This window comes from Crassostrea angulata, chromosome 7 (assembly GCF_025612915.1).
Source record: "Crassostrea angulata isolate pt1a10 chromosome 7, ASM2561291v2, whole genome shotgun sequence".
Classification (NCBI taxonomy): domain Eukaryota; kingdom Metazoa; phylum Mollusca; class Bivalvia; order Ostreida; family Ostreidae; genus Magallana; species Magallana angulata.
Window position 1 is genome coordinate 20,589,940 of NC_069117.1, and position 25,816 is coordinate 20,615,755.

Sequence of the window (25,816 nt, forward strand, 5' to 3'; positions counted from 1 at the left end):
ACACCGTTAGATACACAAGATCATAATGGACATAAATTGACATGAATAAAATAAAACTTACTCCTTAGATAGGCCGAATTCCAGAAAATGATGCAAACAAAAACAGCAGGCCAAGCTCATGGCTGCCATTACCGATAAAACAAAAAACCAAACCGGACGGAACATATTATTCCGTTTCGAGAGCAGCACACTCCCCCTCTGATTTCTACCAGAAATCACTTAGCTCCCAAAAAATTACAAGATAAAATTAACTCTGCATTACATACTTCTGTAATAACATAATCCGATGCTACATATACTGAGCTAACTTCATGTCGTGGTACACAAGTCTTGACTTAACAAATCACAAATTCTCAGTACACAAAATGTCAATCAGTCTCCAAAAGGGTTATGAGTCGGGTGACTGGTCTCACATAAGTGACACGTTTATTGTCCTTAAAAACTGCAACCTCAGCTTTGCGGACCTTTCCGTCTTGGCTGGGGAATGTTCTTTGTATGATACCGGTGGGCCACTCGTTTCGCAGGGAATCATCTTCAATCAATAGAACTAAGTCTCCGTGTTTCAAATCCACAGCATGGCCCTGCCACTTCCTGCGATATTGTAGGTTATGGAGGTACTCAGTTTTCCATCTATACCAAATTTCATCTGCCATCACTTGCACGCGTTTCCAGGTAGATTTTAAGGCATCCTTGGAACCAAATGAAGGGAAAAGTTCAACATCATGTTTTGTCTTCATTGTCAACAGCATCGACGGGGTAAGTAGAGTAGGTGCTTCCGGATCACTAGAAACACTTGTTAATGGTCTATTGTTAACAATAGCACACACTTCTGCCATCAATGTGGTCAGTACATCATGTGTGATGTCTCTTTGCTGGTGATCAAGTAACATGGCATTCAAAACTCTTTTTGAAACACCGATGAGTCTCTCCCATGCTCCTCCCATGTGTGGAGCGTGAGGAGGGTTGAATTTCCACACAATCCGGGAATCTGACAGGAACTTGGAAACAGGACCATTCTCAATGAATTCTGCATTGATGGAGAGATCGCTTACAGCGCCAACGAAGTTCGTTCCCCTGTCGGAGCGGAATTGTGTGACTTGACCACGAATTGCAATAAAACGTCTCAATGCATTTATGAATGCAGCACTGGTAAGTTCATCGATGACCTCAAGATGAATAGCTCGAGTTACAAGGCAGGTAAACAATATTGCCCAACGTTTCTGATTTGAACTTCCACCCCTTGTTTTACGATGCACAACTGGCCATGGGCCAAAAGTGTCAACTCCCACATACGAAAATGGGGGGCACGGTTCACAACGATCCTCTGGAAGATCCGCCATATTCTGCCATCCTGGCTGTCCCCGAAGTTTACGACATACAACGCAAGTCCTTATCGCTAAAGTGGTCATCCGTTTTGAATTCACTACCCAGAATCCGGCAGAACATACAGCTCCCTCTGTAAAAAGTCTACCTTGATGGAATACCTTCTGATGTAACTGACGTATGATGAGATAACTAACATGATGGTTCTTTGGTAGGATAATAGGGTTGCGCATGTTATCGTTTAGCACATCAACAGACACATTGTTCAACCGTCCACCAACACATAACAGTCCATCTGCACCAATTTTTGGGCATAAAGTTCTGATAGTACTAGAATGTGGAATGTCCAGGCAGTTTTCAATGCATCGAAATTCTGTGCTGAATACATCTCTCTGAACTGAAGCAATGATGGAGCGTTCACTCTCCTTCAAGAGTTCCGGATCACTGGGACTATCAGGTAAGTTGTCAATGTTTTTCTGAGACTGTCGAATCATAAATTTCAGACGGGCGACTGCACGTATAAGCCTGTCCCACTTGGAAAATCTAGTGAACCTCTCAGAGAATACTTCTGTCAGACAAGTTGGTGGCTTTGTCTCATGATTTGACTGTGCTACATCTATTATGTCTGTCTTGTTGCTGACTAACACTGGGCGAATTTCCACATCACACCCTGGGTCCACTAATTCAAAGTGTTCAATCGGAGCACCGAGCGGGCTGGTTAGTCCACATATCCAGCTTGTATCTTGCAGCATAGAAGGGTGTACAGGCCTGGTGGCAACGTCTGCTGGATTAAGTTCAGATTGAACAAACTTCCATTGGGTTGGCATACTGAAGAGACGAATGCGTGCCACTCTGTTTCCCACGTACACATAGAATCTACGACTTTCGTTTGAGATATAGCCAAGTACTATCTGACTGTCCGAAAAGAAATGAAAGTCCTGTGGTGGGATGTTCAGCTGATCTCTCACAATCTCGGCAATTTCGGTTGCTAAAACTGCCGCACACAGCTCGAGCCGAGGGATAGTGTGCCCATTCCAAGCAAGAAACTGATGCTTGACGTCTCATTTTCCTGAAGTTTGAGATATGCCACAGCAGCAATAATGTCCTTCGAAGCATCACAGAACACAAGCACTTCACGTCTGGTGGCGTTGACAAACGAACTGCTGTAACTCCTCGGCACACAAAAGCTTTCCAGGTGACTCAGGGAATCAACCCATGATGACCATTCATCATGCAGAAATGCAGGCAACGGTTCATCCCAGTCCGTATTTGTCGTCACAGACATCATCTCTCGTAAAAGTAACTTGCCTCTGATGACGACAGGCTGGGAAAAGCCAATCGGGTCATATACACTGTTTATAGTAGACAACAAGCCTCGTCTAGTGTATGCTTTTTCTACTGTGTTGACTTTAAAGGTAAATTCATCCATCTCTGTGTTCCATAATAATCCCAAGCTGCGTTGTACTGGAAGGGTGTTTGACCCAAAGTCAAGGTTTTTCAAGTTCTTTGCCAGGTCTTCTGGGGCAAATGAATCTAACACTCTCCTGCTATTGGAGCAAAACTTGTGAAGTCGAATGTTTCCGCCATCTTGTAGTGCTTCCTTGGTACAATGCACAAGGCTAATGGCCTCCTCTTCAGTTGCGCAGGATAAAATGCCATCATCCACATAGAAGTTGTTACATACTAAATCCCTCACATCTTCTGGGGATCTCTCAACTGCCCTCCTAAGACCAAACGTTGCCACGGCCAGTGACGGGCTATTGCCGAAAATGTGAACCATCATCTGAAAGTCCACCAATGGCTGGTCTAAGTCACTGTCCATGTGCCACAGGAATCGTAAGTAACGACGCTGGTCTTCTGGGACCTTGAAATTGTGAAACATCTGCTCAACGTCCATTGTGACTGCTATCTTTTCTCTTCGGAATCTTAGCAAGACACCAAGCAGGCTGTTGCACAAATCAGGGCCTTGAAACAAAACACTGTTCAAGGACACATCTTGAAACTTGGCAGATGAGTCGAATACAATACGCACACTGTCTGGTTTCTTGAGATGATACACTGCAAACATAGGTAGGTACCATCGCTCCACTGACATAGGTAACTCAGGTGCTAACTCAGCATGCTGGTTCATGAGTAGTCTCTCCATGAATTCCTTAACTTGTTCATATTTGAGGTGATTACATCTCAAGCTAATGTCCAATGATCTGGCTCTTCGAAGAGCAAGTGACCTGTTGTCAGGTAAGACAGGTCTACAATGGCGAAAGGGTAACGGAGCTTGCCACTCGCCATCAGACGTTCTTTGGAAACCAGCATCCATGATATGTAGGAACTTACGATCTTCTATCGATAACCCTGGTTTCTCATCCCCTGGTATACGTTGAAAGATAGGCTCCTCTTCCACAATAAATTCACTTTCACAGGGCTGTAAATGGGTGAATCTTCCATTCATGAGAATTGAAGTCTTATTTACACTTATCACATCCGGTTGATGCACTTTGCCCAGACACACATCTCCTATGATAACCCAACCAAGGGGTACCTTCTGGCCATAAGGAAGTCCCTCTTCTCAAACACGTTGATCCAACACGTGGTGTGCAGTGACTAGATCCCTTCCGATCAGGAGTTCAATTTCAGCACCGTCATCAAGATCCGATATGAAGGGTGCAATGTCATGAAGGTGCGTATAGTTATCTGCCACTGCAGGAGACGGTATTTCATGCAGATTGTTCGGAATGTCATTACACTCTATCAAACAAGGTAAACTTAGAGTACATGATCCATCAAACAATTGGACGAAATATCCAGATGCCTTGCGTCCCGAGGAAACAAACTTTCCGGCATATGAAGATAAAACATATTCAGTTTGCCCACCACACTCCCTAAAGGCATAAAAAAAGGCGGATGTGGCTAACGATTTGTTGCTCTGGTCATCTATCATGCAGTACACCTTGCGCGCACGGTATTGTTCACCAACCGGGTACACATATACTGGCACAATCTTTGCGCATGACTTGCTGGTGCTGTACTTAGTTCCACATACTTCAGTACAGTAGGTGCCTAAATGGAGACTCTCCCCCTCGTGACTCACTCTAGGCTGCTCCCTCTCATGCTCAATTCTGGACTCAGGTTCAGGGTGAAGGATTGTAACATGCTCTGTAGATCCACACATGTCACATTTCACACTTTCTTTACAGTTTTTACGAAGATGACGTCTTGAGCCACAGCACTTCAAACAGTAGCCGTTCTTGAAAAGGTAGTCCTTGCGTTCCTTGAACGTTTTTCCGCGGAATTTCATACAGTCTTTAAGCGAATGACTTGAACTAGTTCCATGGATGGGGCATTTCACACTGACACTGATGTTAGAGTTCACATCTGTCATAACATCCGTCTTCTTAGCTGACACAGCCATTTGACGATAAGCGTTGTGTAGTCCACTCTTGCTCCTCTGCTGAGCTGGGTGTGTGTTTCCAAGGCCAGTATGGGTAGAGGAACTCTCAAACAGAAGACTAGGATCGTTGCGCACACGGGCGAGATCACTCAGAAATTTTGTAAACACAGAGAATGGTACTTGCGAAACATGATTGTTCATCTTATATCTGTCACATTCTGCACTACCATATTCACGGTCTAGACGCTCCCATATATTATTGACTGCTTTCTCTGGGTTCCGCGAAATTGTTGCTCGGATATTTTCAGCTTGGATTCTGGATTCTGGTCCAAGGTGATTCACTAACAGGTCCAAGTGTTCCAGAGTTGTTGCACTGATTTCACTCATGACATTCATGAAACTGTATTTCCATGTCAGGTATCGACCGGAATCATCATTAAAGTTCCAAAGTCTCCTAGGCAGTAACTGGTTCTTGGCAACTAATTTTGCCAAGTCAGTGGCTTCAGTCGGATTCTGCGTAGGAGTGGATAAAACGACACTTGGGTTTGTTTCATATGTCTTATTTTCTGTTGCACACAAGGAGGGCTTGGTACATGTATGTGTAGGGTTTTGATGAAGAGATTTGTCATTATCATGTTCATGAACGTTCACTTCAGGAGGAACATCTGGAGGGGGGGGGGGTACGATCATCTCTGTTATCATCCAAATAACGAAGCACATGAAACTTGGATGACACAGGGGGTTTGTAACTGCCATGATCACTCTCCACGGATTTTGTGGTAGACTGGGAAAAGTCCAACACTTTACAGATAGCACTCAACCCGGATTCAGCTTCTTCCAGTTCACGCTTCACCGTCAACAAATTCCTGCTGGCTTTCAAGGCAGCTTCCTGTTTGATGAGCTCAGCCTCCTCGGCAGCATACTTCAAACGTGCTTTTGCTTTCTCAACATTGGCAGAATGTTGCATCCAGACAGCAGTAAGTTGACTTGATCCTGATTTTCCCGATATGACTGAGGAAACAAGCGATGGGGCCTTGGATGATTCCATCTTTGGCAATGCAGACTGCAACTGATTGACAAAGGCTGCTGTCTTGTCACATAGAGATGAGCGGACTAGTCTGTGAGAGGCCTCTTCATTTGAACTCTCCACGGTTCTGTGACCCCTTAAATAAGTTATGTACTTGTCACTAAGAAGCTCGTAATACTCCAAGTGCTTATGGATATTGTCAATGATATTTTGACCCTGTGCTAAGTCCACATGTTTCGTATTGGCAATGATAGAGTCGATGTTTCTTTTAATGTCTAACAACTTTGATGTAAAGTTTGAAACACTTAGTTCATATTGCTGAAATCCAAGATCAGTCATCCTCCTAGTCTGGCGAAGATCCATAGGATATAGCCCGAATTAAAGGATTTTTCACTGTGATGTATATCTGCTTTATTACTTCCAGACCTCGTGAGAGGGTGAAAAACTGAAAAGTACAATAATTAAAGTCAGAATTTGTCTAATATAACAATTTCCAAAAATATGGCAGTAATTATAAGCTGTGACAATACTGAATGTTATATGACTAAACTTTACCCGACGACATATACACAGATAAATGTGTGACTAGAACATGCTAGCTAAACAGGCCTATGCCTATCCTATATTGCAGACACGCGCTTACACAAAACAATGCAGTTGCAGAATTTAAACAAAGTAAGAGATATTGCATGACACCGTTAGATACACAAGATCATAATGGACATAAATTGACATGAATAAAATAAAACTTACTCCTTAGATAGGCCGAATTCCAGAAAATGATGCAAACAAAAACAGCAGGCCAAGCTCATGGCTGCCATTACCGATAAAACAAAAAACCAAACCGGACGGAACATATTATTCCGTTTCGAGAGCAGCACAGCAAGTTGACATGGTGAATCGTACGATAATTTTTTCGATTAAAACTAATAAGACTAATAAAAACTAACAACGTAATTATCGACTGAATTAACGAAATTGTTTCAATAAACACTCTGATTAACTATATAAAAAAGGAGTTCGGTTTTATGACCTGTACGAAATCTTTTCAGCAGGAGTTACTTTAAGTGTGAATTTTCCACTATTTTTTAAACCAATAACGAGGAATCAACTTTTCCGGAAAAATCAATATTTAAACCCCGATTTCTCTGCAATGCAGTATCCGATTTTAAAACGAATTTAAGTTTTGTATCTAGCTTTGCAAACTATACAATGTGCATATAATTTTATGTTTTTTATAAAGTTTTATGATCAGTACGAATTGTTACAGTAGAAGTTACATTTAGTGTGAATTTTGCACTATTTTTGAAACCAAGAACGCGGCATCAAAATTTCCGGGAAAATCAGTTTTTAAACCCCGATATCTCTGTAATGCATCCTCCGAATTTTAAACGGTTTTCAGCATTAGATTCAGCCTAAAAAGCTCTACAAAATACGTATACGTTTTTTGTTTGAGCAAAAATTTCAATTTTTTGAAAAATTTGATTCACTTCCGGTTTCGACCGGAAGTGACGAATTTTTATCATATAGCCTCATTACAGAGGTAAATCGACCAAATCATAACCATTGAACATTTCAAGCCTCTATCTTAAAGTGTTTTTGAGAAAAGTTCCGGACAAAATGACTTTTTTAAAATTTTAAAAATGACGTAACGTCAAAACGGAAGTGACGTTGTCTTTAAAACTTTAACATCGTTGAGGGACGATAACTTGCTAAAATCTCGGGAAGTGTCATTGAAATCGGTTGAAAACTTTTTGAGTTATGAAGCAAAAAAGGAGTCAGGAAAAAAACGAAAAAGTATAATAATAATAAAAAGAAACCGAAGAAAAACAAAAGGGTCTTCCGTTCCGGAAACGGAAGACCCTAATAATAATAAAAAGAAACCGAAGAATAACAAGAGGGTCTTCCGTTGGAAACGAAAGACCCTAACTAGAACAATGCTCGTTGCAAAGCAACGACCGGGTCTTCCGTTAATGTCGGAAGTAAAGCTGGGGGTTCCTGTAGGAAGCAGAGCTCTTAACCCAATAACAAGAGTAACTTAAATAAAAAGATGAAAAAATCGAATTATTCCTGGTACGACTTAACAAAATACGAATGATTTTAGGTACGACTTAACAAAAACCTTTCCAATTTCAAGAACGACTTAACAAAAAAAAATCCAAATGAGTTCAAGTACGACTTAGCAATTATTTTTGGTACGAGTTAATTTCACTTTGAACATTACGCTATTTTTTACACCAAGAATGCAGAATCAAAATTTACGGAAAAATAAATTTTTAAACTCCGATATCTCTGTAACGCATCGTCCGATTTTTAAACGGATTTCAGTTTTGTACTCAGCATGAAAATTACTGTAAGATACGTTTTTTAAAATTATTATTAATTTTATTAGTAAGGTCTGCCGTTTCCAACGGAAGACCTTAATAAAAAAAACCTTACAATCACTATAAGGTCTTCCGTTGGAAATGGAAGACCTTAATTACAATCACTATAAGGTCTTCCTTTACGGAGACCTTAATAACCGATATTTACCTTACAACAGAACAATTAGCAACATTATTTTGAAACAATCATTTGTTTTTATAATTCTAAGGTACAGTTATATCATTATTATGTATTTGTATTTGATTTCATCTACTTACTGTCGAAAGAACTTTCCTCTGCTATTTTCCTTTAAAACCATTTTAATATTCATTAATTAATATAAATGCGAACATAAATATGAATTAGTCACATATTAAAGAACAAAAGATGAATCACTAGTATGTAAAACATTGCTAAAAACTAATGGTAAATCTAAGTTCATTGAGGTGAAATACACAAACAAGTGAAAAATTTGCTCACCTACACATCGGAGCATTGTTTGATTCCTCACACACGTGACCGGATGGACATTTACTCACTTGTTTTAAAAAATCACAAGCTGATGTATTGTTTCCAACGCTCACTAAATTTGAAAACACAATTATTCAGTGACGGCGACGTGATACATGTATATATTTTTAAATTTCATGTAGCATATTTTTTGAAATAATTAATCGACGATCAGCTATTTTTAAAATGTTGACGAGGACATGAAATTCTGTTTGAATTTATATTAAAATCTAATCTTGCTTGACCTTAGTGAATTTAAATGAAGGTAAAATAAGATTTAATTAACCTCCATATCATATCTATAATACTAAGCCTTACATTAGATAATAAACTTTTCTGTAATCAAAATATACAAATTGCATTACCAAAACTAAACAGCACAATCTTTTTGTCATCAGTAACCACAAACAGATTTACACGACAATTTGTGGTTTTGCTTTTTTGAAAATTGATATCAAGTATATTAAAAGTAATCTTACGAGAATTTTCGGATGTGTCTACAAGAGTTACGGAAGAAACAGACACTTCGTGTCCTTCATAAGTCACTTTAGATTTCCCTGTAACCATATCTTTGGAAATAAATGTCATGTCGGCTACCACTTGGGAATTCATTGCTGTGTAAACTTCATAATCAACGTTCAAACTACCTTTTCTACAAATTATTCAAAAAAATGTAAAAGAACAGATTATACACATTAGTGTTGAACATCTGACACATTTGAAGAGTTGTAATTGATATACCTGGTTCCTAAATCACAATACATTATTATACTGCACATGCCTTACTTGAAAGAAAAAAAAGAAAGAAAGAAAGAAAGAAAGAAAGAAAGAAAGAAAGAAAGAAAGAAAGAAAGAAAGAAAGAAAGAAAGAAAGAAAGAAAGAAAGAAAGAAAGAAAGAAAGAAAGAAAGAAAGAAGGAAGGAAAGAAAGAAAGAAAGAAAGGCGGTAAAAACTACTGAGTAACATTATAAAATAACTTAAAGGGACATGGTCACGATTTGGGTCAAAAACTTTTTCTCCGATTTAAATGTTTACAATGCTTCAGTAAGGAATTTTTAATATGCAACCAAAATTCGAGTGTCATTTGTTGAGTTATTAGCGAGTTACACAGCTTACAATTCTTTGCTATGTAAACAAAGCCTTTGTTTACATTTTGAATGTTGAAGTGAAAATTACAGTTTTAGACCAGAAATAATGTATTAAACGTTAGAAACTGGGTTTTGTTGCTTGTAATACATAAGAAGATACACAAATCAGTTTGAAAAAGATTTTTACTGGTATATTTAACATAAGTAAACAAAAACAGGGCACGAGCCTTGTTTACATGACATAAAATTGTGAGTCCTGTATCTTTATTTGATCATTAGAAATGCATTCTTAAAGCATTGTAAATAATAAAAACAGAAAAATAAAATTTGACCAAAATCGTCACCATGCCCCTTTAATTTCTATGCAAACTATAATTTTCACATCTTTGTTCATCAAAAAACTTCACACTTACGTTAATAAATAGAGGTTTATGCCTTGTAAAATTTTAGGTTGGGGATCAATGTTCGAACCTCACTTTTCAGATTTTTAGAATAAAAATTATAAAATGGATGAAATAATGCCATCAAAAGAAACATGTAATCCTTGTATGTTTTAAAAAAGAAATCGGCTAGAGCTTAATAATAACAGCTAATTTCTTATTATCGATCATTTTTATTCAGTTTTTGTTGGTTTATTTTGTATAATATGGCTGTATTTTGTTTTGTAAATGGTTTTTGCTTGTTTTGTTAATTTGTTGATCTTACTTACATATGCTATAAATTTATCTGTATACCATAGGGAATATACAAGTGTTAGATGTCTAGAAGATGTAAGACAACCCTATATGAAATTCTGGATGTTTTTGCAGCTCTTTTAAAAAAGTTTTTCTCTTCTTTAATATCAATTGTACGAGGGTTGTTCGTAAATTCGCTTATTTTCATTGGAGAAAAGATTAACCTTTGAAATTCCACCAGAACATACACTGGGATTTAGTTCATCAATGCGAAAAGTTTCTTGTCCATGGCATCCTTATATCATTCCTACTAAGCTTACTTACTTGCCTTCGCCCAGTGACCCGGACCTACTACAAACTTATTGCAACGTCATTTTAAAGCTTTTCATTGCTCCTACGTTTTAAACACTTTACAAACGAACGAAAAATAGAAATTCTTTATTTCTCATCTTTTGCTTTCATTTCTCGATGTCAACATTTGCATAATCTCTTCATTCTCTATTTTTGTGATAAAATAAATTGAGTTAAATGTATTTCTAACGAAAGTTAATGTATTGTGAAATGTCTTCTACAATTATTCTGTGTACATATTTTAGAACTGTTAACATTAGTTAGTGTAAAACGTACCTGATATTTAATTACATTGTCTTAATTCTAGTTAAATAATCAATGAAAAAAGACGATTAACTGAATCTCTTTATCCCTTGCCATCGTATAGATTTTTAATTTTTTTAAGCAATTGGGCGGCCTAAAAAGGTCTTTATCCAAAACTTCTACAATTTTGATGTATATTCGCTGCGCTGCCTTGACGTCAAAGTTAAAATTCACCAGTGACAGATTTCTATTGCTTTGTAAATATATCTGTACATATCTATATCCGTATTTCAACTCAAACAGTAGTGAAACTAGATAAAAAGTTATTCATAATAAATAGCATAATCAATATATACAACTTAACTTCTCTTATCATAAACTGTAAGTCAAAGGACACTTAAAAAGAAAATGTTTAAGTTATTCATTCTCTAAGTTTATGCCTGAATCGGATACGTGGGGTTTCTTCAATGTTTATGCCAAATTTAGACCTTACTGGTCAATTAGAAAGGGAAATATTCGTGTTTTTTCAAAACTTTCCGAACAACTCTTATATTCTTTTTCAATTTCATTACTTAAAGAGTAAGTGGGCATGTACTTAAAAAAGCCATGCAGTATGAATCAAAAAGCAACCTACCGAAATGTTTTCGACCAGTCTATGAACCAAGTAGCAAGTGGCAATCCATTAATTATAATGGAACCAGATACTTTTATAATTTCATGTCAACTTTAAATTTAGGAGATTTTAACTAAATAGATTTTTCTGTAAAATATTAATTAAAAAAACATATATACCTTATGTTTCTTACAATGCAGCTTACAAACTTCAGTCCTGAATTTTGATAAAAGGAGATAAGCTGGAAAAAATTGATCGACTTACTATGTAAAATTCGCGGAGTATGACAACGCATTTGATGCATTTTGAAATATTTACTTTATATATATCAGGTAAGAAAGTCAAAAAGAAAAGAAAATACATATAATTTATGAAAGAAGAAAAAGAAACGTACCGCTGCCTGCACTTTAGAAATTACACTTTCTTTCACAGCATTATTTGACAAATCATCTGTTATATCAATCATGAAGGTGACAGTCAATCTGAACACATAAGAAGGTGATTTTGGTGTAGTTGTTGTAAAGGTAGAAGAGGGCGTTGGTGTTGCTGTTGTTAATGATGATTTACAAGGATTCTTATTGTTGGTTGTTGTTGGTTCCTGTGAAGGCGTAGTAGGTGTAGGACCACTATGGCATGTACCACAGCAAAGAGAAGGATTCGCAGGACAATGTTGTGTTGTACATCCTGATGTTTTGTCACCGTATTCACATCCTGAGAAAATATAAATTAAAAATTCCATATGACAATATGACAATAAAATAAGCAAAAATCTGGAAAAAAGATGAAGGATACGACCAACAAAAACCATTTGAGCAACCTGTTTCTTTATGTCCATACTCACATCTTGAGAAAATTTGTTTGAAACTGACATTGAGGGAGCAAATAAACTAAATAAAACTAAATGTTAACTTATGAAAAAAATCTTCATTTCAATCAAATGTATGTTTCATAAATAATAATTCATTGTTTTTTTTTTTGTATTGTATGATAACTATTGCTATCCTTACAGAACAAAAAATTCCTCGATACACTATTGATTTGGATTAATTTTATGAGTGTTTTGGTATGTTTATTTTTTTTTAAATAATCATAACATTGTCTAGCTGACAATTGATTTTGAAATGAACCCTTTTAAAGATATCTACAGGCTTTATATTTGATCAGATTTCGATTGCACAATATTTTCTGATTTTGATAACTACAATTTTACATATACTTGTCAATATTCTTTAATATAGGACATTTTTTTTTTTAAATTATCGCGTTCGGATTTCAGCTGTTTGATATAATAAGTAGTTTAAGATTTATTAGTTTGGTCCATACCTGCTATTCCAGTGTAGAAATGTCTGCATTGCTGGCAACATTTATCTTTCACGTGATAACAAACAGATGGATCATTTTTGATGTCCTCAAAAGAACAGGTGGTTTCCTTGTTGTTATATGTAATGACTACACCTTGAGTATCCCCATATAAACACGTCTCTTCAAATATATATCATAAACTCAAAATATTAAGGACACACGAGACGTTCATCAGTTTTAAATAATTTTCCTTGATATTTTATTTCTTAATATATAAACCTGTTTATTCCCAAAAATTCATTACCGGGCTCTTTTCGGAGCTAGATTATATCGAATTTTCCTTAAAATAGCATGCAAAATGCATTTGAATGCTTATAAATTAAGCCATACTATACATTTTCAATTGAACACTTTATATCTAAATAAAAAAAAAATCATATAAATAAAATATAATTATGAAATTACTAAGTGGAAATCTTCCCATTGTGGAGATAGAAAAAAATTGAATAAATGAAAGATATGTCGCGTCTGACCTTATGGTCAAAATCTAGTAAATGATTCCAGAGTGTCTTTTTGTGCTATGATCATTATTACGTCATAATTGATTTGGAGAATCTTTTTCCCGTACTTTACGGCTTTAAAGAAATTATGTAGAAAATTAAACAATTTCTTGAGATTCTATGTTAAATCATGGAAAAAGTAATCCCGGTACCTATAAACAATTTGACTAGATTTGAAAGAGGAGGTCAAGAGCTTATTGAATTCCGTTTTTGGAGAGACTATAGGCATTCGAGGCATTTTATTGGTCAAAAATGGACAAAACTCCTAGTTTGTTACTTTTATCCTTCATATTTCATTGAAATTGACAGTTTAAAACATGACTTTTCATTGTGTTTACCAAAAATTTTAGGCCTGTATACCCTATCAAACAAAGCTATTTTTATGAAGCATCATTAAAAGAATTTATATCTTAAATTTTATAAACCTGTAGGCATTTTTCATTTACTAAATCTTGACCTTAACATACCTTTTTTATAAAAAAAAAAAAATACATAATCTTTCAAGGGCTGTTATATTTACCTAGCAGGAGTCTTGAAAAGGGCATACTAGTTTGATATTTCCTATTGATTTGAAAGCTAAAGTGATCTATTCTGAACTCTTTTAATCCTGCGTTCGTCTGTCCGTCTGCCTGTTAACCTTCTACATTTTTTACTTTTTCTCCAGAACCACTGGACCGATTTCAACCTAACTTGGCACGAATCATCTTTTATTTAAGGGATTTCAAGTTGTTGAAATGAGACCACTCCTTTCAAAATAAATAGAAATATCTCAGAATTATTGAAAATTTCTGGGTATCTTTAAAAAAAATTTTCTCTCAAAAAACCATATGGCCTGAAAACCTGAAACTTGTATGGAAGAACCATCAGCTAAAGTAGTTAAACATTGTAGATTCATATCTGTTTAAATTATACTCCCTGGAGTTAGCGATGAGCAACAATTGGGGATCAATTTCTTTATATAGGAATACATGTATACAAAGAAAACTCATTTAAAGCCTTTCAAAAACAAATTGGCCTAGAAACGCTGTAAGATGTGTGGAAGCCTCCCCGGGTAGTGTTCTTTTAAAATTGTCCAAATTTTGATCCGCTGGGGTAATGTTGTAGCACAATAGGGGTTTAATTGTGTACATAAGAATATGTACAGAAAATTCTTTAAAAAGCATTGAGAGAAGGTGGGAACACAATGAGGGTTTTAATTTTTACAGAGAACTATATAGAGAAAAATCTTTTTAATAACCAATCGATCTAAAAGTTGTAACATAAGTGAAAGCATCCTCTCCTCGGGTGGTGTGTACTCAAGTTTGTTCAAATCATGATCCCTAAGGGAATGTGGAACTAGAATTGGGGAATATGTAGAAAACACGCTTTGAAAATCTCAAAAGCTAAATTACCAGAAAAGCTAAAACTTGTTAGGTTAAGAAGCAAATTTAGGTAATGTAAATTCAAGTTTGTTCAAATCATGATCCCTGAGGGCCAGAATGAGTGTTCGAAGTCTTACTCGAGAATATATTGAGGAAAATCATTGAAAGTCTTCTTCACAAAACCCGGTTAAAAAGAAAAGTCTAAAATTGTTTATAATTATTAGATTCAAAATTATTCAAAGAATGATACGTGGCTGTAGGGTGGGTCCTCAGTTGGTGTTTGAATATTACATAGAGATATAGTAAAAAAATCTTAAGAGATCTTTCTCTCAAAAAGGAATCGGTCAGAGAAGCTGTTACAAGTTTGAAAGCAGCCTTCAGATAGTCTAGATTGAAATTTGTCCAAGTCATCATCTTCGGGGTTTGGGTGAGGCCACATTGGAGGGTCGATTTTTTTTACCGATTTAAGCGTTACCACAAATGTAATGATATATTGTATCAAATATATTTATATGCAAGTATTTTGAGATATTGTTAATTACTATTCTTAATTGTCTAGACGTGTGCCACTGGACAATTCTCATGCACCACAAGAGGACCAAGGTTTAATGTAGGCCTACAGATGTTTATGATCCTCTTTAGAACTGCAATGCTCAATTTGTGATATGACTCAACTTATTCTGTTACAAAAAGGGGCTGAATGTAATACATATGAATATCTGGATAAATATTTGAAAATTCGGGATTTATTCTACTACAGACTGCACATTGTCCAGATATTTTGTATATGACTCCATAAAGTGATGTTGCCCATGGGCCTCTTGATTTTTTTTTTTGCTCTTGCAATACTTCATCTTTCTACGGCATATCATAATGCAATTCCAGCGAGCTACCTTTAGCTTATAATAACTTCCTTACAATATTTGATCATAGGGAACATGGTTTAAATCTTCTTCTTTTTTCTTTTGGTTTGAACACATAATTTCATAAAGGTGTTGTGATGAATAATTACGAAAACGCAAGGTCTGACTCATAAATATCTCTCATCATTGCATATCAAATAAAGATAACTGATAAACAAGTTATTTATAAACCAACAATTTTGTTATTGTTTTAATTTGCTTTTGTATATTGGTCATGAAAAATAAAAAAAAAAAAGTATTTTGTTATTTTTGGGAGTTGATTTTAATCAACTCTCCTATGCAGTTACTCAGACAAACCAAAAGTGAAACAGTGTTTGGACCTCAGCACAAATCACCGCTGCTGACAAGACCTAGTTCTTGAAAATAATTGATAAATTCAATGTAATGTATGCTAAAGCATTGTTTTTCAAGGAAACTTATTTATAAATACCTTGAAAATAGTCAGATTTTAAATGGTACGAATAATTTAGATATTTTTTGTAGTCGTATGTATTCCTACGCCAGAGTTCAACTGTCTCGTTCAACTCGACGCTCGGCTGTCTCCGTAAATCTCCGACAAGCAGAGAGTCTCTCTTGCTTGTCGGAGATTTACGGTCTCAGCCGAGCGTTTGGTTGAACGAGACTAGAGTTCAATATTGCTTGGATCCATACAATTTTTGAGAAATATTTCTATTAGTGATACATAGTTTGATTGAATTAATTTTATCTATAAATATTATTTAACATGATTCATATGGGGGTTTCTCGACATTCTTGTCGAAAATGTCCAAAATTCATATTATAAAAATGTGCGTAATTCAAATACAAATTAGAAACTTGTCATGCAAAATAACATATTATTGATATTAAAATAAATAAGCGTCGACAAAATAAACTCCTGTCAGTTCTTCAGTACTTTGATTTTTTATTTACGGAGACTACTTACCATCGCCAGGAGGGGCACACTCATCGTATTTGCATTCGCCCGAAATGCACCACTAAAATTGAATGTTTATTTAAATATTTGTTTATAAATGAACTGTACATAAAAATTTTGAAATTAATACTATTTATTTGCTTTTTTCACACACACAAAAAAATTATCACAAAAGTATACAAAAATTAAAGAAATATTTAAATCTGCTTTTGTTTTCTCAAACACTATTTTCGTAAAAGTGTATGCACATTGCATAATGTTAACGTCATCTAGACAAGTTGAATGCCCAAAGAGTACCTTTTTATTTCCACAATGAAGGCCATCTCCAGGAACAGCACTGTTACACAGACCACTTCCATCAGGTTTCGTACACCACAATATAGTGCAAATTGTCGAAAAGGTTTTATTATATGGGTTCTACAATGTAAAATGCAAAACTGGTTCTATAATGTTCTTCATCAAAGAGCCTCCTTACCCCAAAACTTTCCCTTCTTAAGACAGTTTGTTACATCACTGAGATAAACTGTACTGTATAAATGGTTCATCCGATACATTTATTGGCTCGCCTCGCCTCGTCGCGAAGTGGATATAACACCGGACTACTGATTCATACATCCCGAATTCTAATCGCGCAGACAATTTTGTTTTTACAATAAGCGATTGATATACTTAAGTTCTTATTATCTAAACAAAACCCTTATACTTTGCAAATTTCTCTCTCTCTCTCTCTCTCTCTCTCTCTCTCTCTCTCTCTCTCTCTCTCTCTCTCTCTCTCTGCAGTATATATGTCAATAAGTTTTAATAATACCTGACATAACGAAGAACCTGCTCCAAAAATGTGTCTGCAATGAGAATCGGCATCATATATTTCTCCAGGAAGTGACGTGTATTGTTGTAGTGCCCCAGGGTTATAGTTAGGACTCAGTACAGTCATACAATTTTTGCCATCCCTGTTTTAATGATCAAACACATTACAAAGAGAAAAGTTTTATGCGTTATTTTCATAAATTGTGCTCGCTTAAAGGCCACAAAATGACATACGATATAACCCTGGAGGATACGTGACATTCATATGATATGAAATTATTTACTGATTGAGTTTGTTGATAAAAGTTGTGAAATAGTCGACAGAGCATGGTGAAAACTTCCATGGATTTTGGTTTTGTACAGGTTCACTGAATGAGGCCATTATAAAATAGCTGGTACCATTGCATGTATTTCCATCCCCGTCGTGTTTAGCACTCAACCTAGAAAAGAAAAAAATCAACAAACGAACATGCATCTACATGCGGTAAAATATGAATAGAGCTCTCGCCCATGTACATGTAAATCTGTATTAATAGGCGTAACATTAGCAATCGAAAACAAATATGCTGGTAGGAGATGAAAGGGGAATATTGCGTATTTAAGAATTCATGTCAGTTTTTGTGTTATGTTGTAAAGCGATATAAAATGCAATAATATGTTTCTAATAAAGTATAAAGTGACTTGTTGAAGTATGATTTTTTTTTTAATTATGTCTAATAAGGATATGGATTTAAACACTTTTGGAAAGGTTATGATATCAGGATTCTATTACTTGTATTTATAAAGAGACAGTACGGCGCATCTTATCAAAAACCCGACTTGAAAAAATTTTCCGATCGGGTTTGGTATTTTTGTACTACTCATGAATGTATAAACTTTCAGAAAATTACAAATTTCTTCGTGCAATAAATCTAATTATATCATTAAAATTAATAATTACGTATAACCTATCACATAAATACATTGCAACGTGTTCGGGGTTCAGCCTTCTATACTATTACGCATGCGTATTTACTGTAAACAAAACACATGCAGGGCTCGCGAAGAATCTCCTGGACAGGTTTGTTGATAAAAATATGTCTTTTTTACTTCTCACAGGTAAAAACTGTTCAGAGTTTTTAAAATAACCACAATTATTATTTTGTAAGCATGTATTTATCGTGTTTATCGTAGGAGTTGCTACAACCTAAATCTATTTTTATAAATGAGGCCCCTTGAGGGGTTATTTGAGATATATATGTCTATTCATTTTAAAATGAACCTGAATTGGTAAACCATTTATAAATTATCGAGTAAGAAAGGATGTGTTTCATTTAGAGAATCGCTTTAACCTCGTTTTCCATGATGACCGTAGTGGGACGAAGATCTTGTAGTTTTCAGCACGTGTCAATTACTGTCAATCAAAGTCCACGTGGTACAAATAAACGATATAATATTATTCCGAATTTCCGGAAGCTCATAATTACGTTAATTAAGTATGTGAAAGGGATTTTCATGTATATCAACTATTACAATCAACGTTATTTCTTATTTCCTAACTATACAATAGGTAAATCTGAAGTTATTCACACATGTGTTTTCAGCTGTACTGTCCCTTTAAGAATTACATCGATGAATACAAAACAAAATAAAGCATATAATCCATTACAATGCACTTTAATATTTATACTTTCTAATTCCAAGTCATATCCTTAATTGATAAAGGAAGGAAGCTTTTGAAATTTTAAAATATTTGATTAATGTTTTGTTCATAAAGCATACGTTACATTTCAAAGTAGCTTCTAGAAAAGTGGAAACAGTATGAATTTACTGAATTATTGAATTAAAATAAACACAAAATATAAATCAAAGGCCGGAACGGCCACAAAGGCGTCGAGCTGACATTTTTTCTTTTATATAGAATGATATCAATAATTTGAATTTCTGTACTAATAGTTATATCAAGAAATGTTAGACTTAGAATAGAAAAGTAAATGAATTCTGTTTTCTGCTGCTTTAAAAACAAAAATCAGTATATTTTCTTATAAAATAGGTAGTGGTGCTTTTATAATACAATTACTCATCATAGTTGCAAAAATCGAAGAAATTTCAAAGTTAATAAATATTTTTTTTCTTTCTGCTTCAAATTAACAGTCTTTGAACAACTTTCACAGGTTCAAAATTTGAATGCATTAACAGTGTTTTCCTAATTATAATAACAAAACATACATTTATTTATTTCAATAATGAAACAAGATTTCCTATGGTATGGTTGTTTACAAACAAATCCACAACACGTGCTATCTAAAATGCTCGACCAAACCAACTCTATTATCGTTTTTTTAATTTTTGCAACAAAATTGCTAGATACGTTTATCGCTTACATTTATTTTGGAGACCGTGCCCGATAACAAATAAATTTACATCTAAAATGTCATTTTTATCGGGCACGGTCTCCAATTAAAATGTAAGCGATAAACTAAAATAATATTTAGTGAATCTTTACACCTAGGCCTGATTGTATTCATCCGCCATTTCATGATTAAGGAAATTTATTCTTATGCAATGAGTTGTCAATAACCAGGGAGGCAAAGTTGGGGGTTTTGTACACAATTTAGTTGAATAAATGGGGAAAAAAATCTTGTAAAACGTTAAATACTTTAAGGAACTTATTTCTTATGCGCATTTAAAAGGCGGCGCAGAGCATGAATTTTTGGACGATTGCCAATCCAGACGATCGCTAGAGGGCTGCCGAGCATTAACTCGACGCCTTAAAAATTACTCGTGTTTTCTGCAATAAAATACAATTTTTCTTTCTTCGTTTGATAAAAAGATTACCCGTGTCCTAATTCATGCGCTGCTGTAGTAAGCACTCTGAAATCAAAATGGTCTTCCACCACCGACACTGAATTGTCCGCACACATTTCCGATAGGTATGCGAGTCCTGCATTGCTAGAAGATCCATCACTTGTCAAATCATACCTGTGAATAAATAAGAATGTTTTTAAAAATGTCATATTAAAATGAGTCTATACACTGCAACATATATATATATATATATATATATATATATATATATATATATATATATATATATATATATATATATATATATATATATATATATATATATATGTTTATGTGCAATACTTATACTATGGTATGTGAATATGTGAAAGTTCAATAAAAAAAAATGAGTGTAACATTTGAATTCACATTTATCTGACTATAACTGATGATTCAACAAACCTTTTGTAATTGGAAGTTATATCAAATGAATGAGAGTTATAAATGTTAATCTATTTTTTAACTTTAAAAACACGCGATAAAAGTATTTGTATCACAGCTTGATTTGACATCACTGCATCTATTATTTAAAGGCAATGCGCAACGGAATATATTTCTCGTAAACAGTTTAAAAACATAATTTTGACACAAAGTAAAGTAAATGACTTCTTGGTGTTTTACGAACCTCGTAAACAGCATAGCGTGGTCGTGTTCAGGAATCCCCATAGAATTTTTTATCCAAGCAGTGACTGCATCAAGAGCGACGGAAGAGTCAACTTGAGTTCCGGAGGAGGACGAAAATTTCTTGCTTTCAATAAATTGTGCTTTAGATGGTGTCTACAGTAGAAACGATAAATTAGATGATTCTAAACAATAATAGTTAAATTTGGTAATACTCTGATAAATTGTATAAATCTATTTGATTGCATTATGTCTTGATATCAAATGTATTATTCAGGAGAAGAAAGTAATAGTTAAACAAAAAAGACTTAATTGCAGAATATTTGATAACTATATAAATAATTTTGTTTAACTTACATCTGCGATGTATATTCCAGAATACAAAATGGAAATAGTGTATGAGGATTGAATATTCTTAAAACGAACATCCATCTAAAAAGAATAATAAAATTAAAACTACATTTAAAAACTTTCAATTTACGAAAGGTTACAGAAAAAATTAAAACATGCTTACTCCATTTATAACAAAAGAATAGAACTGCCGAATGTTGTCTTTAGCTTCTGCGTCTTTACCAACTGTTGTCGTTGCTTGGCTCTGGGTATACCAACTAAAATTAAAGTTATCCTAATTTTGGCAAGTTTACTAATACAAGAAGTAAAGTTAGGTTTCAAATCATTTACTTTATTAGCATACGGTAACTATTTTTGAATATTACATCGAGTACTAACTAAATATAGATTGAATAGTCTATGATTAAGAACATTTCTATCTTGTAGTCCGTGCTCTGTCGCTTGTGTCTTGACAGTTTCCTTTCTTTACCGGTAGAGAAACTCTGTCTATCAATATCTGAATGAGATAAAGTTTGATTAATTGATATTTTGTAAATTCTACTTATAAACATTTTAGTTTAGTCAAATTATTGTTTCAAGTTAAACAAATCGCAACAGAATGTTTTTTTTATGAAAAATTAACTGTACTTCCAACTAAATATATGCAGCAAAATTTACAAAAATCGGAAAAACAAAAACATTATTTTAGAGTACATCCATTTTTTATGTAAATTAATTACCATATAAATGGAACATGAGTCTTCATTACTGAAAATTTGTGTTGGTATCATAGTGCATTTTTCTATCAAGAAGAAATTGGAGGCGGGTAAAACTTTACAGAGTTGCATTAGGTGTCATTCACTCAACTTATAGAATAACATTTTAGTAGATGTTTACAGCCATTTCAAGCTGAAATAATAATCTGTCGAAACTAGATCACATGATAACTATGCATTTTGTCATGATAATCTCAGCAAAACATTAAACTTTACAGAGTTATGCCCTTTTCTACTAGAAATTCATGAAATAGGAAATTATATAGAGCCAAAACTGAAGTGTCGACTAAGCATATTTTAACGGATTTTCTTTCAAAAATATTTAGTATGTGCGTGTTAGTATGCAGATAGTATTCATCACAAATAATTTCCGTTGCAATTCGCTAGGGGTTAGGTCTACAATGTTGTTAGATTGACTAGATTATTTGTTCCTTTACAGCTATTACTATTTCAAGATCAATTTGTTATAAAAAATAATTAAAAAATTGATGATTTTTTTGTGTGTGGAAAATATGGAATATTGTTGATAATCCAAGTTTAATCAGTAGGTTGATGTAGTTGTCATCTTTTTCTAAATACTGAAAGATTTGGATATACTTAGAACTTGTGTGACTATTTCCTTTTAAAATAAATTTTCCAAAAAAAATGGATAAAACTTTTCACTAATAACACTTCATATTTTTTTTTAAATTACCCGATTTCACTGCGTAACTGTCTGAAAAGGGATTTCTTTTCACTTTAGAAATTCTGTAGTTCATGTTTCTCTCAAAATCAAACAGACAGTGTTCTGGTCTCATCACATACTCTTCCCTTTTATATAAAAATATGGCAATCTGACAGAAAAAATAAAATGAAAGGTTTTGTTTACATTTCGAGTATCAGGGATGTCATTAACTTAACATTTCTAAATGTCATTCTGACTTTAAAATGCACATACACACGGTAACAAATTTCCTTTTACTGGATATTCTTAAGAAACATACCATGCATGACGATGAGTCGTTTCTTTCTATCATGAAAGAAGCCTCATGGTTTTGGTCTTGATAGTGTTTCACATTCTGGAAAAAGAAAATATACTTGAGATTAACAACGGTTTAACAGTGTCATCTTTCTAAGTTATTCTATTCATTTCGTTCTGTTTTGAAATTCCCAAATGACATCTGATGTTACATTATCATTTGTGGATAGACGCATATTGCACTCGTACGTCGATCACGATCATTTAATTTTTTTGGTTAATTCATATTTGGTGAGATATGGCAAGAAAGGCGTACAATGTCAATGTTTATTAAGAGTAAATGTTTGTTCAATAAAAAAAAATCCTGCTACTTGATCTTACCTTAATGGTGGAAGAGATTGGACGAAGTATGACATGTTGACTATGTATCGTTTTTAAAAACACCTAGATGTATTTTTTATTGTTCTTTGTAACAAATGGTTCTTTGTTAGAATGCTACATATGTTTTATAAAAAATATTACAGTAACCTGAATTACATTTCTTAAAAAAAAATAATATACTGTCTTTATAGTTCAAAACATATTTCTCCAAAAACTAAACACAAGAGTTACCATTTATTTACGCTCTATCTAACTGTGTTATCTAAGATAAAATTGGGGGGGGGGGTGTAATTTACTTAAAGAAAGATCTAGTTCGTGATTAAATACAATTATAGTCCTACCCCTGATGATGCGATATGTTCAACTATTAGTGCTCCTTCGGTGTCAGATGTATAAATTGGTACATTCCAGCTTATTTCTTCGTTTTCTGTTAGATGATATGTAATCTGATCATTGCTGATGTTCAAGCTGACAAGAAGTTGACTGGGTAAGTCAGTTGACCTCGATATTCTGTCAACGTGTGTGGAGACCTTGACTGTGACATCAACTGGAGAGGAAGTATTGATCACTTAATTGATTTCATTACATATTTTGTTAATTTTGAAGGTATGTTTATCAAAAAAAAATTTCACCTACTCTTCTTTATAAAAAATGTCTCATTCTATTTTATTCAATAGTCATTTTGTTTTAAAAATTGCACATTTAATCAATAGTTTTTTTTTCGTTATAATTCTAATTGTAAAAGATCTCTGAATAATTGTTTTGTGCTCTTTGTTTAAATATCTGCTGTCAGGCAGTTCGGTATTATTGCATTGTCTTTTTAATTGATTTATGAAATGTTCATTACATAGAGCCAATTTAAGGATCAAATGAAGAAATTCATTTAGCATATATATCAAATATAAGCGTGATGCCTTTGTAAATTCTTACGAAAGTCCATGTCATCTTTGGATTGAAAGTCAGGAATCATTGCGACAATTAACTCCATCATGACATATATCATAACAACCCGCTTTATCAACGATGAAAACATGGTAACTTGAGGACTTCTGACCACTATATTCCTATTTCCATTTAATAAATCCCAACGCTCAGAACAACACTGATGATAAAGCACAAAATCCAAAGGACGCCTGTGCCGAGGCAAATGTTTTAAATGTCCATTCAAGTCAGACTTCGTTTATAACAATGGTGTCTCTTCATATTCTGGATTTAAATATCTCGTCGAACGAGATTTTGAAATTATGAAATCAATATTGAGCTCTGTAATTTTCAAATTTCATTGAATCAAATCTGGCTTTCAAAAAAGTGTCGTGTTACAGACTTTAAAAAATTCAAAAGTAGAATTCCCTTTTTATGTAATCGTCGTTGAGCAGTCAGGTATGTTCCCAACACAAAAAGAACAGTTTCTTTTGCTTGAAAATTATACGTTGTGAATAGATCATACAATCCAATCAGTTGAATAATTATCATCGTTAGTTTACTAGAACCCATAAAACTAAATATTTTCAAATCATTTGAAATACACATGTAGGTAGCATATACATTATAAGGATACATGTACATCGTAATAGGTCACAGTTACTTTTACACCTAGAGTGTACAGCTGAACTAAAAAGCGTATGAACTAATATTCACTTTTCAGTTTGATAATTATGTTAGAACTATTAGACTAAAATTGCATCTGATGAATTATTAAAAGTTAGTGTATGAGAGGATAAGTATATTTAAAAACATTACTATTTTTATCTGTACTGGTATTAATTCTACATACTTCAGGTATAACCATATCCTTTTTTAAACACTGCAGATAGACATATCTTGATAAATCAAATGCCTTTATTCCAAAAAGACTGATAAAAGAAATAGAAACACTATGTTTTAAAGAAGATTCAACATTACCTTCACCATATAAGCACAGCAATAAGTCATATACATGTACTAACAATCTTTAAATTTCTCCTACAGATTGATAGAGTGTTCAAAAACAAAATTATTGAATAATAAAACGGGTTATTTATTTCAATATAAGACAAGTCCTCTAAAGGTAGGGAATAAAATATTGAATACATGTTTTAATTAGCATAAAAACTAAAGCGCCATTGACACTGTAAAACACCCATTTACAACCTTTGATTTTCTTCATTCTTAAGCTTAAGTAAGAAGTGACGCTAACGAAGCATAAGGAGACTATTGAATTAATTTACTACGAAACAAATGTTAAAAGTTATCTGATTTATTAACCTTTTTGCTATTTTTATTTAATTAAAAAAAAACCAAAAACATTCGTCAGGAAAACAATTCATTTTCTTTTTCTTTTCTTTTTTTAAGAAAACAATAGCATGAATTCCTTCTTAACATATTAATAAATGAATAAAATAAAGGTTCATGGGCCACATCGCTCAACTGAGAAACAATAGCCCTAATAAAATCAGCTTAATGAAGTCATATTGAAACACGATGTAGAAGAATAG

General features: G+C 33.9%; 3 protein-coding genes across 3 annotated transcripts; all 3 read right to left on the reverse strand.

Moving 5' to 3' along the window:
* Nucleotides 1-368: 368 nt before the first annotated feature.
* On the reverse strand, nt 369-2,150 carry LOC128191226 (uncharacterized). Its single transcript, XM_052863320.1, has one exon. It carries the CDS (start codon nt 2,148-2,150, stop codon nt 369-371), a length of 1,782 nt encoding a protein of 593 aa, XP_052719280.1.
* Nucleotides 2,151-2,311: 161 nt separating this feature from the next.
* On the reverse strand, nt 2,312-3,772 carry LOC128191227 (uncharacterized). Its single transcript, XM_052863321.1, has one exon. It carries the CDS (start codon nt 3,770-3,772, stop codon nt 2,312-2,314), a length of 1,461 nt encoding a protein of 486 aa, XP_052719281.1.
* Nucleotides 3,773-9,168: 5,396 nt separating this feature from the next.
* LOC128193192 (disintegrin and metalloproteinase domain-containing protein 26A-like) lies at nt 9,169-24,573 on the reverse strand. The gene is made up of 17 exons (XM_052866517.1): nt 24,273-24,573; nt 23,684-23,889; nt 22,987-23,061; nt 22,698-22,836; nt 21,627-21,744; nt 21,412-21,505; nt 21,255-21,329; nt 20,902-21,053; nt 20,268-20,411; nt 17,735-17,890; nt 17,452-17,593; nt 16,941-17,060; nt 16,653-16,704; nt 12,905-13,063; nt 11,976-12,292; nt 11,761-11,797; nt 9,169-9,264 (listed from the first exon to the last, which is right to left on the reverse strand). Exons 1-16 carry the CDS (start codon nt 24,373-24,375, stop codon nt 11,792-11,794), a joined length of 2,058 nt encoding a protein of 685 aa, XP_052722477.1. The 5' UTR covers nt 24,376-24,573; the 3' UTR covers nt 9,169-9,264; nt 11,761-11,791.
* Nucleotides 24,574-25,816: the final 1,243 nt, after the last annotated feature.